Raw genomic sequence first — 20,844 nt, 5'->3', positions numbered from 1 at the left:
ACAGAACTCAGACTAAAACTCGTCTTTCCAACTCTGTGTATGTATTTGAACTTTCTACAACCATTAATAACAGAAATAATTGAATGCTAGACTAATACTGTGTAAAGGAGCAATGGTCAATCTTAATCTGATTACAAATATTTGAAAAAAGAAGCCTCACTCTTCTGATTGACGTTATAATAAGTGATGGCTATAGAATTGAATTTGTAAAGTTATCCTAATCAAATACTACTTTTCTAATTTATATATATTTTTATATACATAACTCCAAATAAGATTGTTTATAAAATGGGTTCCATCCAGTACAAGTTTTTAAACTATTGTTGTAACACATAAATTTGTGCTGCCTCCAATAGCAATGATTCAACTGTTAGTCTGATTATATCATTCATATTATCACCAAGTACATCCTTTAAAGTGTCTAATTCAGTCACTTTTATAAAGCACATTCACAAAGTTGTGCATTGATCACCACTACCCAATTCCTGTTTGCCTGATTTTTATTATTTAAAAAAATGGAAAAACAAAAGTGCATTTTCCATTCAATAAATGTTCTATCCTTATTTGGTTTTGTTGCAGAAAGTGAAGTCCATGACTTTAGAATGATAGTAATTTATCAACCAAAGAATCCGTCTTCACACCGTTTCAATAACTGCAGCAATTTCCTTGAACTGTCTGTAGAAATTCTAGAGAGAAAGGGGGAAAATAGTATTAATTTTGCTTTCAGAAGATATTTAAGTAGTTAATTATATCTGACTACCAGAGACTATATAACATATTAAGTTTGCATTTTAATATTACATTCTCAACTACTGAAGGTTGCTGTAAGAAATAAACAGGTGCAATTTGGCACTGCAAGCAAAAATACTACTGTGGGGTTGGATAATTATCTCATTACTAAACTTTTCAAAAAGCACATGAGAAAGTCCTTTTAAGATCACACCAGATTTATTAAATACTCAGCACTGTCCTAGACACTGAATATAAAAACAAAAATAACAAGTTGGTTCCAGGCCTCAAAACACTTTCAATCTAGTAAAGGACTGCATTTCAGTGTGGTAGGGGCTGTCTCATTTAAGATTATGGGTTCAATTACTAGAAGAGAGATCCAACATTAACAATGGCTTATATGGTAGAAGTTTATTTCTCTGTCATTTAAAAATTAAGCTGGTATAATTGTTCTCCTATAGAAGTCATCTTCTTTTAAATCTCAGGTAAGAAAGGAATCAAGCAAATTGTTCTTCTGTCTTCTCCTGTACCTACCAGGAAGCTAGGAGACAAATTTGAAACTTAACCTTGGCAATCAGGATACCTTCTAATGATTTATACATCTGCATTTTCCTTCTTATTTGGTCTTAATTTTCTATATTGCTACTTAAGAGGATTTGTATTGTTTTAATGTATATGCAAATTTGTCACAGAATGAAGCAAAGTGTAACTATTTCTTTAAAAATATGTACTGATGTTCAAAATTTTAGTTATCAAAAAGATATAAATTAAAAACTCAAAGAATGTTTCTTAGCTCTCAGTCATGTAATGTGATTAACAGGCTATCTTGTGGCTAGTTTTAAGCCATGTAAAAACTCTCTTTAAAAGAGTTGCCTCTGATGAAAATGTTTTTGTGTATATTTATGTTTAATATGTTTATAATGTATGTTTATATGTATATACTATGTATGTGTATACATACACACACACAATAGAATATCACACAGCCATAAAAAAAGAAGGAAATCCTGCCATTTGCAACAACATGGATGAACCTGGAGAACATTATGCAAAGTGAAATAAGCCAGACACGGAAAGGCTAATACTGCATGATCTCACTTATATGTGGAATCTAAAAAAGTCAAAGTCACAGAAGCAGAAAGGAGACTGGAGTTTGCCAGGAGCTGAGGCTGGGGTCAATGGGGAAATGTTAGTAAAAAGGTACAAACTTTTGGCTATAAAATGAGTAAGTCTGAGATCTAATATACAATATGGTGACTACAGTTGATAATATTGTATTGTTTACTTGAAATTTGCTAAAAAACATTTTATATGCCCTCAATACACACACACACACACACACACACACACACACGCATGCACGCGCACACACGCACACTCTCTCCAAAAAAAAAAGGTAACTATGTGTGGGGGTGGATGTGTTAATTGGAGTGACTGTGGTAATCATTACACAATGTATATCTTTATCAAATCATCACATTGTGAAACCTTCAAAATACACAATTTTGTCAACTGTACCTCAATAAAGCTGGGGAAAAAAAGTTAATCCAGTTGTGATTTTTTTTTCCTATAGGAAAAAATTTCTAGAGGTGGAATTAGGACAGCACAAATGCTGCACAGAATAATAACAATTAGACCAGCACTGTGAATTACAAAAAAGGCCAAAATGTATATTCTCTTTTGAAATTGACTTGAGTCCTCATATTTAGTTGAACATTATTCCCATATCACAATATACATTTATTTCCTTTTCACTAAGTCTCAGTTCCAAGACACTAATCAACATTAATAATGTTAAATTTGTGAACATTATTTTTGTTTCAAAGCAGGGATATCTACTTTAAATAAAGAAATCAGGCTGAGCATGGTGGTTCACGCCTGTAATCCCAGCACTTTGGGAGGCTGAAGTGGACGGATCAACTGAAGTCAGGAGTTTCAGAAGTGGACGGATCAACTGAGGTCAGGAGTTTCAGACCAGCCTGGCCAACATGGAGAAACCTCATCTCTGCTAAAAATACAAAAATTAGCCGGGTGTGGTGGTGCGTGCCTGTAATCCCAGCTACTCAGGAAGCTGAGGCAGGAGAATTGCTTGAACCCAGGAGGCGGAGGTTGCAATAAGCCTAGATCATGCCATTGCACTCCAATTGCATCCAGCCTGGCCAACAAGAGTGAAACTGTGTCTCAAAAAGAAAAAAAGAAATGAAAGGGAAACAAATTATTTAAAATGTAGTTTATAAAAGTAGAAATAAAAAGTATCATAAAGTGGTATATGAAAGGGTCTTCTTTAAAAGGAAGCCAATATAATTTGTTAGTTTTGCAAAGAATCACTTTTTATTTCCATTTCATTCACGATGGTTGCTTTCTTTGACTTTTAGAGTACTAACTGCTGTTTAAGTACTAAGTGTAAGTACTAAGTTAGTACTAGTGTAAGTGCTAAGAATAGATTCCTATCTACTCATACCAAAAGGAACAAACCAAACAAACAAAAACAAAACTGTACAGGACAGTTAAATTAATGACAAAACATCTCCAGTATGTACATTTAAAAGAAAACCTGGCCGGGCCTGGTGGCTCACACCTGTAATCCCAGCACTTTGGGAAGCCGAGGTGAGCGGATCATGAGGTCAGGAGATCGAGACCATCCTGGCTAACATAGTGAAAACCCATCTCTACTAAAAATACAAAAAAATTAGTTGGACGTGGTGGTGGGCGCCTGAAATCCCAGCTACTAGGGAGGCTGAGGTAGGAGAATGGTGTGAACCTGGGAGGCGGAGCTTGCAGTGAGCCAAGATCGTGCCACTGCACTCCAGCCTGGGCGACAGAGTGAGACGCCGTCTCAAAAAAAAAAAAAAAAAGAAGACCTGATTTATTCACCCCCCTCCCCCACACCTTTTATTCCCCCTTGGTTACAGAAAAGAGGTAGAATGATAATACGGTAACATAACTCTAACCTACTGAGTTACTTAAGTCCCCAGCTGATAAAGCCAGCCAAGAAGTACACTTGCTCTGACCTGCCTTTTGTAAACATTATTGGTCAGAAAATTCAGGGTCAACACTATTCAAAGATTCATTTAGCTTAACATTCTTGAATATTAAGCCCAAAGGAATAAGAATAAAACATTTAAATGCAAAGTAAATATCCTGCCACTGAAGATAAAAATTTCCTAAACATACTGACAGGAGCACTGTTCAAGCGATCAAATGGCACAGTACACAAATTCAGCACATTATATTGAAAATAATTTATCAAATTCCCAAAGACAAATTCATGTCTCTTGCATATACTACTAGTAAACGTAATGCATATCAATCTACAAATAAAAACCATTAAAGTTTTCCCATAGAAAGATTTTATGTATCTTTTTATGCGATGATTACAGAAAAGCTGAGCTAAAACTAGATGAGTTAAATCACAAACCTGAAACTGTGGAATCGTCATTTCAAAGCACTTGGTCTTTACTTGGCCTGAATGATCTGCCACTTTTAGCATCACTGCAACATAAGGATACTTAAGAGATCTGCAAGTGTCTGAGCTCACAGCCATACCCAGTTTCCACTGAAAATCTACAAGCTTTAATAAGACAGGACAAAATAATACATTAGTAGTTAACATCACCTGGAATGCAGATATTTATTCAATTTTGCTGCAGTTACACTCAACTTTTAGTTTCAAAGCTGGTCATATTTAAAGTATCTTCATTTTAATATTGCTAGAGGAACAATAATCAAATGAAAAAATGGAGAGGTAATAAGGGATATAAACACAGTTAGAAAACACCATCATAGTTAAAAATGGAAAAAAGCAAAAAGTGAAAAAAAAAAATCTCCCCTCCAATGTATAATGGAAGTGGAAGGAAGATGTGGCAGTATTGGTTTCATCTGACAGGCTTGGAGTATCTTTTAGTTCACTTTGCTGTTCCATGCTCAAGCCTTACATTAGCATGTATAGTGATAAGGTGGTTTTGGATTTCATCATTGCTCATGACAGATACATGTCCTGGGTGATGTGCTATGCAGTTTACATGTATTAAATACCTCACTGAATCAACATAACATTATAGGTTATTGTTTCCACTTTGCAGATGACAAAAGTCAACTTCAGAGAGCTTAGGTAATGTGCATAGGGTCACACATTTCTGGAATCAGAACTGACACCAAAGTCTGTTTGGCTCCAAAGATTACATGCTTAGTGACTACTGGTTGTCTTAATACTTTTAATCTAATTCCTGTCAATGATTGTTAAATGATGCCATGGCATAAAACATGCAGCTGTTAATACTGCCGCAAAAACATGACTCTAAAACATAAAACACAGGGGTAAATACTGTCTGTCTTGTTTCCAAAGCTTAGCCTGGTACATAACAGCCACTCAAAAAGTACTTGCTCACTGACTGATACCTTTTTCTACAAAACTAATGCTCACTGGGCAAAAAATTTCACTTCCTGCAAAAGTTAGGATTTTTGTAAATCCCACCACGTATCCTACCACATATCCATCATGAACATTGATGAAATACAAACCACCTTATTACTATTTACTCTAATGTAATATTTGAGCTTGAGGACTATGGTGAGGAAAAGAAATGGAATGGTTCCCATGTGTGCCTCAATCAACCATAAAAGTTATATAAGCCATCTTCTATTTTAGGACTTTTGGGGTATAGAATAGGGGAAGGCATTTGTAAATCTCCCATTTTTATAAAACGGGGACCAAAAATTCCTATCTCAGACTTGCTTTGCACCAATCTCCTACAGCATTAAGTCCAAGCCGGTGCTGACAAAAGGTTAACATCTTTTATAAGTAAAAAGATTGAATAAATTCATTTTAAAGAAAAGTTCTCCATATAAAAATAGAGAAAGGCAAATCACAAAATAACTACAAATTTCTAATAAACATATGAAAATGTGCTCACCTTAAGAAACAAGGAATTAAAAGTCACAATTAGATAGGACTACACAGCTACCAAAATGGCAAAAATTTAAGTCTGAAAACTCCAAGTCTTGGCAAGGAAGGATGTGAGGCAATGGGAAGTGTCACACGCTGTTGGTGAAAGTGTAAACTGGGCCAATCTATCAATGAACTGACTTTAACTAGTAAAACTGAAGCTCTGCATACTGTGATCCAAATTCTACTAGGGATAGAACTTAGAAAAACTTTTTGAATATGTACACAGGATATGTATATGAAAATGTCCCTAGCAGCTTTATTCATAATAGCCCTAAACTGAAAACCCAAATGTTCAACAGAAATAAAATGGATAACTGAAATGCTATACAGCAATGAAAATGACTTCAGTTACACGTAAAACCAAAAATGTTAAAACAAGTCCAAAAGTTACGATTCGGTTCACTTAAACTTGAGAAACAGGTGGTAAAAGTATAGAGAAGAATACACCTATCCTTTTGGGGTGGAGAGAAGTGGGCATTGATTGAAGAGGGGCATCTGGTGGGCTTCTGGGGGACTGGTAACACTCCATTTATTGACTTTTGCTTGTGGTTACACGAGTGTTCACTTTTAGATAATTCATTAACTGTCCATATTTTGTGCACTTTTTGCATATATAGTCCAGAGAGAGCAATATAAGTCAGTGACTACATTTCTGGTTGAAAGGAAGAGTTTATTGTAGCCTAGGGAGTTAAGGGAAAGCTTTACAGAAGGCTTTAAGCTCCATTTTGAAGAATAAACAGAAAAGGAATTGAGAGGAAAACATGTTTTTTATTTATATATACCATAAATGCACACCTAGCAAAGAATAAATGCTTAATAAATATTGGGCGGAACCAATTACAGATGAAAAGAGTCAAAATTTGGTTTAGGGATAGAACATTTTATCTGTATTGCTGGGCACGGTGGCTCACGCCCGTAATCCCAGCACTTTGGGAGGCCGAGGTGGGCGGATCACAAGGTCAGGAGATGGAGACCATCCTGGCTAACATGGTGAAACCTCATCTCTACTAAAAATACAAAAAAATTAGCCGGGCGTGGTGGCATGCACTTGTAGTCCCAGCTACTCGGGAGGCTGAGGCAGGAGAATGGCGTGAACCCTGGAGGCGGAGCTTGCAGTGAGCTGAGATCACACCACTGCACTCCAGCCTGGGTGACAGCGCAAGACTCTGTCTCAAAAAAAAAAAAAAAAATTTATCTGTCTTAAAGTAGATGGCTCTTGTAAGAAAATATGAAAAATAAAGTTGACAAGTGACCAAAAAGCCAGTAATTCCTTGCAAATTGAGCTTTCAGAGGTTTTCACAGTACTTTTATATCCTTTATCTTACTACGGAGAACTTACCACATTAAGTCACTTAAACTTTCCCTGTAGGCACTGGGGACTCTACTGAAAGTTTTTTTTTTTTTTGAGACGGAGTCTCCCTCTGTCGCCCAGGCTGGAGTGCAGTGGCACAATCTCGGCTCACTGCAAGCTCCGCCTCCTGGGTTCACGCCATTCTCCTACCTCAGCCTCCCAAGTAGCTGGGACTACAGGCGCCTGCCACCACGACCGGCTAATTTTTTTGTATTTTTAGTACAGATGGGGTTTCACCATGTTAGCCAGGATGGTCTCCCATCTCTTGACCTCGTGATCTGCCCGCCTCGGCCTCCCAAAGTGCTGGGATTACAGGTGGAAGCCACCGCGCCCGGCAGAAAGTTTTTCAATAGAGAGAATGATATCAAAATATTGATTAATGGATATTCAGGCTGGGCATGGTGGCTCACACCTGCAATCGCAGCACTTTGGAAGGCCAAGGCAGGTGGATCACTTGAGAGCAGGGGTTCCAGACCAGCCTGGGCAACAGCCCTGTCTCTACAAAAAATGCAAAAGTACAAAAAGTAGCCAGGCGTGGTAGGGCATGCCTGTAAGTCCCAGCTACTTGGGAGGATGAAGTGGGAGGATCACCTGAGCCCAGGAGGTCAAGGCTGCAGTGAGCTGTGAGCATGCTACTGCACTCCAGCCTGGGCAACAGAGACCCCAAATCTGAAAAAAAAAAAAAAAAAAAAAAAAAGAGAGAGAGAGAGAGATATTCATCTGGTGGCAGCAGAACACAATAATCCAAGTCTGAAGTTATATAAGTGCCTGAACTAAGTTGGTGGCAAGCAGGACTAAACTGATCATATGAAGGATGCATTGCTAGGTCTTGATGATTGCCTACGAGATACAACTATAGGTGTTTATAGAAAATTATAAAAAATTGAGCTTGGATAACTGGGAGAATGCTGAGGTATCCAGTCCAAAAGTATCATTAAGAGATGATACTAGGGTTATCTCTATAGGAATGTTCAGAAAGTGGCTAAAAATCCAAGAACAGAATTCAGGAGAGTTCATGAGTAGAGAGAGTTTTAATTCCAGTTCAATAGTGATGTCCAAAAATTGAACCAGGAATTCATTTTCCTTTTTTTTTTTTTCCAGACAGGATCTCAGTCTGTTGCTCAGGCTGGAGTGCAGTGGCATGAACATGACTCACTGCAGCCTAGACCTCCTGGGCTCAAGCGATTCTTCTACCTGGGCTTCCCTCCCCTAAATGTTTTGAGTAAGAAATAAGTAAGCAATTTCTTATTCTTAACAGTATTTAGCCTGTACAACTCCTTGATGGAAGAAGTTCCACTTTTACCATCAACATTAAAGTGGCAGAGTAAAGGGTTGCCTATTTGTTTCTCAAAATCTGAAATAAAACTAGAAGATTTCAAGCAGAAAAGCAATGAAGGCGTGCAATGCTAAGTTCCACTCACTATTAAAACAGTGAAATTGTCAGGTGAGGAAACAGGGAGAGCTGCCATCAAGACACTGTGCAAAGTCAGTCTTCACAACTCAAAGAAAGCTAAGACTAGGTTTATGAGATGAGAATTTCCAAAATTCTAACCTCAACATTTAAATGCAAATTGAAAGCAAACTTCTAATAATTGTGGTTTTGCCTTAAGTAGGAGTGAACTGCATAGATTTAAAAAATAAAAGAATATAAAAGAAAAAATCAGAACAGAGAGCACTTACCACTATGCAGAATGTTAAGAATGAAACAATGTACGGTAGCCCCAAAATTATTGTATGATGAAGTATTAAAAAAGGAAAACATACAAAGAAACAAAAAGCTAGTAGTAAAAAAGGAAATATAAAAACATCCAGAAGTAAAATGAATACAAAGAATAATCAGAAAGTAAATATATAAAAAGGGAAACAAACAAATTAGCTGTAGTCACACTAAAAATTGATGTGGAGGCTGAAGTTACTAGTAATATAAAAACATGACTATAAAAACTGTCTATAAAGATAAAACTGGTAATTCCTATGTGTTTTGAGTAAGGGAGGGAAGCCTCACTATTCAGTATATAATAAGCAATACTATATTCTAGGAATTAGGGATGTAAAAAATAGTTTCTGACCTTCAGAATTCTAGTGGGGAAGGCAGACAATAAACAAAAATATAATGAAATGGTAGTACTATAGTGTGATGAAATGCAGGGTAAGGTGACAGGGTGACAAGAAAGGCTATTTAGATAGAACCTGGGAAGACCTCTTTCATGCAGCTTTTCAACAGAAAGAGACTCGAATAAAATGAAGAAAAAGCCACAGGATCTGGAGAAAAGGGCATTCTGGACTGAGGGAGAAGCATGCTTGGTGTGTTCAGGGAACAATGAGGCCCAGGTGCCTGGAAGGGCATGAGCTAGGAAGAGTGGTAAGAGATGAGGAATCCATCTTCGAAGGCCCCTGTAGGCCACAGTAAATACCTATGACTTTTTTCCAGTGTGACAAGAATCTCTTAAAAAGCTCTGAGTAGCAGAGATACCTGGTCTAACTTACATTGCAAAAGGCTCATCCAGACAGCCAGGTGAGGCACAAAGTTTAAGGAAGTTGGGAGACCCTGTTACGAGGCTACTGCGGTATTCCAGGAAACAGAATGGCGGCTTGGACCCAGGTGGCGGCAAGAGGAGGTGAATTTAGAGTGAGAGAAAACAATATGCTGATCTGATCGTATGTCAGGTGTGAGAGAGAGCTGGGAGCCTCCGGCAATTTGTCAATTTCAGTTTAGGCACTGGTTTCTGTGGAGCTTCTGCTCTAAGTTGTGGTTCTCTGTTTTCACAGACTGTCTCACCAATTTGGGGGACAGCAACTTGCCCTGTGACCTCGCTTCTCTGATAGATCCAAGAAGAGTTGTTGATTTGTCAGTTTGTTCAGTTTTTCCTTGTTGCTAGGACAGGGTGATGACTTCCAAGCTCCTCACGTGCTGGACCGCAAAGTAAAAGTCTACTGCTTTTTGTAATTTTCTTCATAAAACTTTTAAATATCTTTTGTTAGATTTCTTGCAAGGTACTCTGTAATTTTCTTTTTTTTTTTAAGAGATGGAGTCTCACTCTGTCACCCAGGCTGAACTGCTGTGGTGTAATCATAGCTCACTGCTGCCTCAAACTCCTGGGCTCAAGAGATCTTCTCTTCTCAGCCTCCTGAGTAGCTAGTACTACAGGTCTGTGCCTCCACACCTGATTAATTTTTTTATTTTTATAGAGATAAGATCTTGCTATGTTGCCCACGCTGGTCTCAAACTGCTGGCCTCAAGCAATCCTCCCAAAGCCCTGAGCTTACAGTCATGAGCCACCATGGCTGGCCTGTAATTTCTTCATGTTATAAATGACATCTTTAAAATTATATTTTCCAACTCTTTGTCTGAACTAAAGAACGTTCAACAATGGAATCACCTTGCTGACTCTCACATTAATTCTAATAATGTTTGTAAATGATCTTGGCTTTTCCTATGCAAACAATCATATACTCTGTGAATGACAGCATAGAAGGATGTGCAGTAGGCTGAATAATGGCCCTCCCAAATATGTCCACATGCTAATCCTCAAAATCTATGAATATGTTACCTTAGGCAACAAAACAGTATTGGTAGATATGACAAAATTAAGGACTTGGAGATGTGGAGATTTTCCTGGATTATCCAGGTGGGCCTAATGTAATTGAAAGGGTCCTTATAAGAGGGAGGAAAAAGGGTCAGAGTCAGAGAAGGTAATGTGACAACGGAAGCAGAGGCTGGAATGATGTGCTTTGAAGATGGAAGCAGAGGCCACAAGCTAAGGAGGAAACATTCTCCCCTACCGCCTCAGAAGGAACACAGCCCTGCAGACACCTTGTTTTTAGCCCCGTAAGACTAGTTTAGGAATTCTGACCTCCAGAACTATAAGATAATAAATTTGTGTTTAAGCCAAAAAGACTTCAACTTTAAAAACCCCGTAATTAGTATAATTCTGTTTCAGAATATCTTAAATACAAAACTTAACGTAAGAGAATGGATAAAATGACTTATGAAAGATTGACTCGAAATGCACTAAGTCATATAACTAAGCAAAGCCAGGTAGACGGTTGACAGCTCTCTGACTTCCCCTACTTCCCAGGAATCCTAGAAAGCAAGATCAGTTAGGGAAAAATGACAGAGAGCAGTCAATGGACACCTCTTTCAGCCCCTGTATTCTAATTATTTCTTACCTCATCCCTTTCTTACATTTTGTATGGACTTGGGTAACTCCTGGCCAAAAAATACTCTAGTTTCAGTACTCCTATTCTGGGAAGTGTGTTATAAATTATTTGCCTACAAATAGTTTATTAGCTACAACAGCACAGCAGCACTTGAAACAGAAATTGGGCTAAGATATACTTTAAAAGTCAAATTCATATTCCTAGCATTATAAATGCATACTCTAAAAGGCTAAAATGCTATACTCCATCTTCAAAAATAACTTTTTTAGAGATTAAGAAAATGTTTGCGGTGCTATCTCTGCAAATTTTCATAACTTCTTTATCCATCACACTTTAAAATACCGTGTTCCTAGCTTCGAATAAATGTCGCCTAATCAAAGCCCAAAAATCCTTGATCTGCATTCTTTGGGCTAGTGCAGGGTGGGGGAGAGGAGCCTTCATTACAATGGCAACGGCTACCGGCTTCGGTGCAAAGGAGAAGGAGCAATGTAGGAAGGAGGGCTTAAGGTCACCGGCTCGCGGACACAGGACTGGGGGAGACCTGGGGAAGGCTCAGGGTGGCACGGTCTCGCGGCCGTGGGAGGCGGGCTGGCGGAAGACAGGGCGGTGCGGCCGCTTCACTCACCTGGTTGGTGACCTGAAACGGAAGCAGAAACACAATTTAGAGAAACACCTTTCTTGCTCCAGAGCCTCGCTGCCCGCTCTCCTTCCAGGTTGGAACTCGCCTCGGACTTAGCATCCAGCGGCGGCTCGCTGGACGCCTCCATGCGCAGCGTCTGGGACTCGCGCCCGGGACTAGAGAGAACGCCCCCCGACCAGCGCTTCCGCTTCCACGTCCTGCCCCTCGCGGCCTGGCGCATGGGGCGGACGTAGCGGGGGAAGCTGAAAAAAGCATCTTTATGTGACTCATTTTTTTCTTAATTAAACGTATATTTTAGGAGACATTGAGTTAAAAGAAAATCATTTTATGGAAAAAGGCCAAAGTTTTGGGAGATACTTTGAGAAGAGAAGCGCTAATTAAATTTAGGATGCCGCTTCCCCCATCTAACAGTGACACGTGGGCTCTTCCAGTCTGGAGCGGGGCGGGGCACAGCATACCGCTGCGGCGCTCCTCAATCCCAGCCAAGTTCGAAAGGTGCTGGGCGACCACACCGCCGGCCCAGGGGGGTTTGTCCTGCAAGGGAAGCCTGTGGGAACCAGTTATAGGATGAGCTGCTTCGCTGGCCTAGCTGTGGGCGGGGGTTGCTTTCCATTATCCCTGCTGTTCCTCTTGAATCCCAGCCCTCAGTCTGGCTGCGGAATACCTTCCCATCTTGTCTTCCCACTTCTTTCCTATTGACCTCAAATCCATCCTACACAAAGTATCCACAGTGATGTTTTTTCCCCGCCAACTTTTTATTTTGAAAAATTTATTTTTTTCAGAAAAATTTATTTTTTTCAGAAAAATTGCAAAAAATAGTTCAATGAACACCTATTACCCTTCATCTAGATTTACCAGCTGTTCGCATTGTACATATTTGCTTTATCTCGGCTTATATTAAGGATGATACTTCACTCCTAAATGCTTGAGCATGTTGTCTCCTAAGAACTAGGGCATTCTTCTAAATAACCACAATTCAACTATCACATTCAGGAAATTTAACATTGATAAAATACTATTCTCTAACAAATAAGCCAAATTAAAATTTCCCCACTTGTTTCAACAATATTCTTTAAAGTTATTCCCTACCCTATCCACAACCAGAATCTAATCAAGGGCTGCCTTGAATTTGGTGATCATGTCTCTTTATTCTCCTCTAATCTAGAAGTGCACCGGTAAAGGGTCAGCAGGACTGTGTTCCTCAATGAAAGTTCGGGGGTGGTGGGGTTTGGGTGGGGGACGGGGGCGGGATCTGCTTTCAGGCTCATTCGGGTTGTTGGCAGAGCTCAGTTCTGTGCAGTTTCCTTGCTGGCTTTTAGATGAGGATTCCCAGCTCCTAGAGGCCATCTGCATTCCTTGGCTTGTGGCTCCTTCCTCAATCTTCAAAGCCAGGAAGGGCAGGTCAAGTCCTCCTCACACTTTAAATCTCTCTGATCTCCCTTTCTGTATGATCTCTCCTGTTCCTGTTCCTTCTTTTGTACATCTCTCTGACTCTAGCCTGAAAAAATTCTCTGTTTCTAAGGGCCGAAATAATTATTAGATCAGTATAACCAAATAAGAATAACTTTTTTTTTTTGAGACAGAGTCTCACTCTGTCACCCAGGCTGGAGTGCAGTGGCTCACTTCAACCTCTGCCTCCCAGTTTCAGACAATTCTCCTGCCTCAGCCTTTTTGAGTAGCTGAGATTACAGACATGCATCACCATGCCCGGCTAATTTTCGTATTTTTAGTAGAGATGGGGTCTTTCCATGTTGAGCAGGCTGATCTCGAGCTCCTGTCCTCATGTAATCCATCCACCTCGGGCCTTGGCCTCCCAAAGTGCTGGGATTACAGACGTGAGCCACCGTGCCTGGCCTCTTTCTATCTTAAGGTACATAAACTTTAATTATATTTGTAAAGTCCCTTCAGATCAGTACCTAGTGTTTCAATGAGTAATCAGGATGGAAATCTTTGGAGGAGGGCATTTTTAGAATAATGCTTACCTTAAATACCCTCATAGGGTTGTTGGAGAATTACATTAGTTAATGCATGTTAAGCATCTAAAAATGTCCCTGGCATGTAGCACTCGGAAACTAGGCCAAAAAAACAAAAAACAAACAAAAAAAATCCCCACTGACTCAAGGTTATTGGATGATTAAATGTACTAATTAGCTTGGGAGGATAGTCCCTGAATGAATCAGATGATGTCTTCTCTAAGGAAGTCAGATGAAAAGACAGAACACTGCTGTGCATCCGGCTGGTCAGTGCATGGGTTCTTTTTGCCAGGAAATGTTTTTCTTTTTTTTTTTTTTTGAGACAGAGTCTCGCTCTGTTGCCCAGGCTGGAGTGCAGTGGCGCGGTCTCACCTCACTGCAACCTCCAACTCCCGGGTTCAAGTGCTCCTCCTGCCTCAGCCTCCCAAGTAGCTGGGATTACAGGCACATGCCACCACACCCAGCTATGTTTTTGTATTTTAGTAGAGATAGGGTTTCACTGTGTTGCCCAGGCTGGTCTCGAACTCCTGAGCTCAGGCAATCCACCTGCCTCAGCCTCCCAAAGTGCTGGGATTACAGGTGTGAGTCACCGTGCCTGGCCCCAGGAAATCTTTTTCTTGAGTTCTTGTTGTCATCATGATGAGGGGGTAATAAATATATACACGCATGCACACACACACACACACACACACCCCTTAACTTTGTAAAAATGCTTCAAAAAGGTGAAAAGATAGGTATTTTAAAAGGTATTTTTTGTTCTTTGTATTTTTCATGCATTTCTTTAAAAACTGTTTATTATTGTTCTAATTCAACATGAGTGCACTTCAAAAACCTATTGATCTGATTTGGGGAGAGTAAAATGTCATTAGAGTTTAGGGCAATCTCTGCCAATTGTTACTCCTGCAACACATGTGATAAACTGTTTATGCTTCAGACCTCCATCTTACAAGAGATCACTTACACAAACTTCACAGTTGGAAAATACAGATGTTATGAATAGAGTCAAAAAATGCTAATATTAAAAATGCATGAGTATAATTTTGTTTTATTTTTACATAATGACATATAAGTAGAACATATGTCAGAAAATATTTTTGGAGCTCTTACAGTAAGCCCAGTACTATCGCATGCATAGGAAGAAATCCATAGAACTAGGGCATAAACTCTGATCTCATGAGCATTATGGTGTAAGGTAGAAAACAAAATTGATACTCATGAAGCAGGAAACGCTTCAATTTAAGTATTTATTTTAAGACTTTTTTTGTGCCAAGTGATATGCAGTTGTCCCTCAGTATACTTAGGAGATTGGTTCCAGGACCAATTAAGGCAGATGACAATGTACCAAAATCTGCAGATACTCAAGTCCTGCAGTCTGTCCTGCCGAACTTGAGTATAGGAAAATTCTGCCTCCCTATTTGTGGGTTTAGCATCCTGGGAGTATAGCAGCTTTGATCTGCGGTTGGTTTAAAAAAAAATCTCACCAGCACAGTTCAAACCCATGTTGTTCAAGGGTCAACTGAAATTCTAACTCAAGCTAGCCTAAGCAAAGTAGCAGAAATTATTGTCTCACAGAGGCAGCCTCTGAAATGTTGTGGTGGAGCCAGCTGCAGGGTCAACAGAACTGTGAGATGTGAATAGCAAAAGTGCCCCATCTCCACTTCTCAGTTGTGGTATGGCCTTCTGCTTGTCTGCTGGCTTCAGTCTCTTCAGCTTCTCCATACGTTGTTGGAGAGTAGTGTGTATATATAGACATATGGCCACCAACATCTCTGAGTTCACGGCCTTACGACTCATGATCCAAGGAGAAAGAGGAAGCTGCCGGTCCATCTCAATCCTCAGAGAAGGACTCTAGTTGATCTACTTGGACCAATACTGGGTCTGGAGTGATATGTTACTATTTTTGTCCATGCTGCCTGCTGTGTTCATAAGGGGTAGAGTTGTGTGATTGGTAGAGTCACTGTAAGTAAAAGGGGTGAAAAGCCATGCTCTACAGGAGATGGAGGTGAGAATGATGCAGCAAAGCTTGGATGCAAATATACTAGGGAAACAAAATAAATGTGCACTCAACATATTTACTATACTGTATTACAATGCACTATCCTGTGTAGTCAATGGATATGGTATGCACAATAATGGCCCCCCAAATATGTTACTTTCTAATCCCCAGAATTTATGAATATGTTATGGTGCATGTTTAAATAACAGACAGAGTCTCTCTAAAAGAAAATATTTATTTGCGCATAGGGCACTGCAGCAGAAATACATATGCCATAGTAAACTATGTGCCTATTCAAGGAGGTAAAGGAAGACAAAGGTTTTTAATGGAAAAATGAGGATGATTACATAATTGTTTTGTGATAATTATCCTTGCCTACAAGTATTAATAACAATGGTGATGCCAGTCAGCAGCTGGACAGGCAGTTGCTGGGCAGATGACCTTGCAAAAGTATTTTTTGTGTAAGGGTGCAATGGCCTTTGTGCAAGGTTGTGGCACTGGCAGAATCTTTTGTGATAGTTTTTGTTATCTGGCATTTATGCATGAAAGCTGTCTCACGGCCTTCCCCAGCTCTATTTGTCAAGGTTTCTCTTTCTTTCTTTCTTTCTTTCTTTCTTTCTTTCTTTCTTTCTTTCTTTCTTTCTTTCTTTCTTCCTTTCCTTTCCTTTCCTTTCCTTTCCTTTCCTTCCTTCCTTCTTTCTTTCTTTCTTTTTTTTTTGACAGAATCTCGCTCTTTTGCCCAGGCCAGAGTGCATTTTTGATACAGTTTCCCTCTTGTTGCCCAGGCTGGAGTGCAATGGTGCGGTCTCGCTCACTGCAACCTCTGCCTCCTGAGTTCAAGCGATTCTCCTGTCTTAGCCTCCCAAGTAGCTGGGATTACAGGCATGTGCCACCACGCCTGGCTAATTTTGTATTTTTAGTAGAGACAGGGTTTCACCATGTTGGTCAGTCTGGTCTCAAACTCCTGACCTCAGGTGATCCACCTACCTTAGCCTCCCAAAGTACTGGGATTACAGGCATGAGCGACTGCACCCAGCCCTTTTTTTCTTTTTAACACAAGTGACTCCATTATGATTCTTACAACTTTCACAATTACATAAAAAGGGGAAATTAAGGTTTCTAATTAGCTGACTTTAAAAGGAGGAGAGTTTCTTGGATTACTCAGATGAGTCCAGTGTATTCACAGGGTCCTTAAAGATGAAAGGTAGAGGCAGAGGAGTTAGAGTCAGAGAGAGAGTGTTAGAGTGATAGATTCCATGTGAGAGACTCAGCCAGCCTTTGCTGGTTTTGAAGACAGATGGAGGCCAAGAGCCAAAGAAGGAAGGCTGCTTCTAGAAGCTAGAATGGGCACATTAGCAAAGACATGGAATCAACCTAGATGTCCATCGGTGGTGTACCTGGATAAAGAAAATGTACATATACACCATGGAATACTACACAGCCATAAAAGAGAACAAAATCATGTCTTTTGCAGCAACATGGATGGGGCTGAAGGCCATTATCCTCAGCAAATTAATGCAGAAACAGAAAAACAAATACATGTTCTCACTTATAAGTGGGAGCTAAACACTGAGTAGGCATGAACATAAAGAAGGGAACACACACTGGGGCCTACTTGAGGGTAGAGAGTGGGAGGAAGGCGAGGATTGAAAAACGACCTATCTGGTACTATGCTCATCACCTGGGTGTTGAAATAATCTGTATAATGAGCCCCCTTGACACACAATTTACCCATGTAACAAACCTATACATGTATCCCCTTAACCTAATATAAGTTGGAAAGAAAAAAAACAGCTGGAATAGGAAATAAAATGGATTCTCCCTTATATCTCCCAAATAGTTTCCAGAAGGAACACAGCCCTGTCAATACTGTGATTTTGGCCCAGTGAGCCCCATTTCAGACTTTTGAACTTCAGATCATAAGATACAAATTTGTGTTATTTGAAGCCACTAAATGTATGGTAATTTGTTATAGCAGCAGTAGGAATTTGACAGAGTAGAGCATAACAATGAGTGCTGCGATCTTGACAGTCACCTAGGCATGAATCTAAATCCCTTTTCTACCACTCAGCTGTGTCACATCATTCAAGTTGGCCTTTCTGAGCATCAGCTTTCTTAGCTGTAAAAATAGAGCTATCAATATTTGTCCCACGAGGTTTTTATTAAGGGATAAATGAGATTCTGTATGTAAAGCACGTAGCAAAGGTTCTGAACATAGTAAGTGTTGATAAATCCTGAATGCTATTGTCATCAGCACGATATTCAATACTCCAAAGAAGCCTATAGGTTATGTAGATCATACATTATCTCTACAGGTGAGAAAACTGAAGTTCAGGAATGGTAATCAACATCACCTAGCTAATAAGTAAAACTTAAAGCAGTTTGGTATTAATTTACAATTTGCAATCTAATTTCAGAGAGCTCTGGAGAGATTCCTGACTCCCAGTGTATCTGCTGAAATGCTCCTCAGCTACTTTCTGCTAATTGACTGTTTTATTTGTACTCCAGGTTATTCAAGAAGATGAGTGATTCTGTGTGTGTTGTGGTGGTGGTGGGTCGGGGGGAGGTGGGGTAATCAACAAGCAGCATCAGTAAGATGCAGAACCGGGAATAAGCATGATCACTAATGCTAGAATCATGGAGGTTTTAAAGTGGGACTTAAAATTTTTAGCCTTTAGGCCAAATTTGGCCTACTCACATGATTGAAAAAACAAAACAAAACAAAACAAAAAACAATCTGTATCAGAAACTCCGAATGAGAATGCACTTAGGAAAGTTTTATGCCTTCCAGTTGTCACAGTCCTTACATCACTCTTTCATTTCTCCTGTCTACTTCACACATCTGAAACCTTCAAGACACAGTTTTCAACCTTCGGCTTAAAGGTTGAAGAGTCTAGTGTTAAAAAAAAATGAGACCAGCCAGGCATGGTGGCTCACGTGGTGTAATCCCAGCACTTTGGGAGGCTGAGGCGGGTGCATCACTTGAGGTCAGGAGTTCGAGACCAACCTGGCCAACATGGTGAAACCCCATCTCAAATAAAAATACAAAAATTAGTCGGGCGTGGTGGCGCATGCCTGTGATCCCAGCTAATCTGGAGGCTGAGACAGGAGAATCGCTTGAACTCAGGAGGTGGAGGTTGCAGTGAGCAGAGATTGCGCTACTGCACTCCTAGGTGACAGAATGAGACTTTGTCTCAGAAATAAAATAAAATACAAAAAATTTGGTGGCGCATGCCTGTTTGGGAGGCTGAGGCACTAGAATTGCTTGAACCTGGGAGGCGGAGATTGCCATGAGCCAAGATGGCTCCATTGCACTCCAGCCTGGGCGACCAAGCGAGACTCTGTCTCCAAAAAAAAACAAAAACAAAAAACAAGACTTAAGTAGGTAAAGTGCCTGGTTTAGAGAAACACAACTAGATAGTCATGATTTCTGATCAAGTGTGGAGAATGAGTTCATTCTGAGGACAAGGCCTAATTATGTAAGGCTTTGGTATGTTTTCAAGCATTGCCAAAAGGCCACGTTTAGGAATGATAGTTTGGCAATACAACATACACTCAAGGCAGATGACAGGGTACAAACACATGCAGCAGGAAGGAAGCTGGACATACTGCTATGAAGATAAGTAATATGATAGTGAGTAGTCAAGGTGAAGTGCCGTAAATGAGTTACAGGTATACAGAGAGACTGACCCCTCCCAACCCCATATCCCTAGGGGCAGTTAGGTGGGGCCTGAACCTGAAAGATTCCCTGGGCTGGTTACAACTGTGATGACAAACTTAAGTCAGGTGTCCTACAAATAGCAAATTTCATCAATTCTTAGACATGTATTTTTTCACATTTACATCAGGAATTATAGTGACCATTACATCAGATGGTTTCTTTTTCTTTTCTTTTTTTTTTTTTTTTTTTTTTTTTGAGACGGAGTCTTGCTCTGTCACCCAGGCTGGAGTGCAGTGGCGCTATCTCTGCTCACTGCGAGCTCCGCCTCCTGGGTTCACGCCATTCTCCTGGCTCAGCCTCCCGAGTAATGGGACTCCAGATGCCCACCACCACGCCTGGCTAATTTTCTGTATTTTTAGTAGAGACCAGGTTTCACCGTGTTAGCCAGGATGGTCTCAATCTCCTGACCTGGTGATCCGCCTGCCTCGGCCTCCCCAAATGCTGGAATTACAGGCGTCAGCCACCGATCCCGGCCTCAGATGGCTTCTTAAAGTGACAGTTAACCAGGGCAGCAGTCGTGACTCAGTTGTTTTTGCAGGTGCATGCATGAACTTCTTCATAGCTCTTCTACACTTCTATAGAGTTATGAGTATTGTTTGCTCTATATTTACTATGTTTAATTGCCATTTATAGCACAATAGGGTGACTATAGTCAATAATAACTTAATTGTACATTTAAAAAATAACTTAAGGAGTGTAACTGGAGTGTTTGTAACTCAAAGGATAAATGCTTGAGGGGATGGATACCGCATTCTCCATGATGTGCTTATTTCACTCTGTATGCCTGTAACAAAGCATTTCATGTACCCCATCAATATATATACCTACCAAGTATCCCCAAAAATTAAAAAATAAAATTTTAAAACATTGACATTTAAAATGTCTTTTAAAAGACTATGCTGTAATTTGGCATAATGAAAAGTTACTGGGTATGTAAATAAGCATGAAAACAGAACAACAGGTTGCAAACTTGTACTGGTGGGGCAAACATGGACTATTGGAGGAATAGCCACAATTCCATGTATTCTTGCAAAGCAACCAAATAATTTACAATTCCTAAAAAAGGTGGATAGCTTTGAGTAGATAAGTTACTCAAGTTGCTTATTTCACTTTAAGGTTGGAGAAATCACCAAATCCCTCAGAATATCAGAAAAAAATGTATTAGGATGAGAGAACAGTTTTTGAGTCACAAGTACTCTTGTTAAGACATCAAACTAATTTGTCAAAAACTTCCTGCTGTCTTTGAATAGAAGCTATTAAATTTCCAAAGATGTATGATTCAGCAGTTGCTGCAAAATGTAACTATATGCTTAGTCAAGTAGGAA

At 39.8% G+C, this 20,844-nt stretch overlaps 1 protein-coding gene across 6 annotated transcripts; it reads right to left on the bottom strand.

Annotated features, from left to right (window-relative positions):
• Positions 1-482: 482 nt before the first annotated feature.
• Positions 483-12,025, bottom strand: COMMD6 (COMM domain containing 6). 6 transcript variants are annotated; one of them, XM_055244515.2, is made up of 5 exons: positions 11,915-12,025; positions 11,815-11,826; positions 4,148-4,300; positions 1,860-1,898; positions 483-686 (listed from the first exon to the last, which is right to left on the bottom strand). In XM_055244515.2, the coding sequence occupies exons 1-5, from the start codon at positions 11,954-11,956 to the stop codon at positions 636-638; spliced, it is 297 nt and encodes a 98-aa protein (XP_055100490.1). In that variant the 5' UTR covers positions 11,957-12,025; the 3' UTR covers positions 483-635. The 6 variants fall into 6 exon arrangements, with proteins under 6 accessions (XP_055100490.1, XP_063474830.1, XP_055100491.1 ...); XM_063618760.1 differs by lacking the exon at positions 1,860-1,898 and having other exon boundaries at positions 11,731-11,826; positions 11,915-12,018; XM_055244516.2 differs by lacking the exon at positions 1,860-1,898 and having other exon boundaries at positions 11,915-12,014.
• Positions 12,026-20,844: the final 8,819 nt, after the last annotated feature.

The sequence above is a fragment of the Symphalangus syndactylus genome, chromosome 15, assembly GCF_028878055.3.
Source record: "Symphalangus syndactylus isolate Jambi chromosome 15, NHGRI_mSymSyn1-v2.1_pri, whole genome shotgun sequence".
NCBI lineage: Eukaryota > Metazoa > Chordata > Mammalia > Primates > Hylobatidae > Symphalangus > Symphalangus syndactylus.
This window is presented reverse-complemented; position numbering and strand designations above follow the sequence as displayed.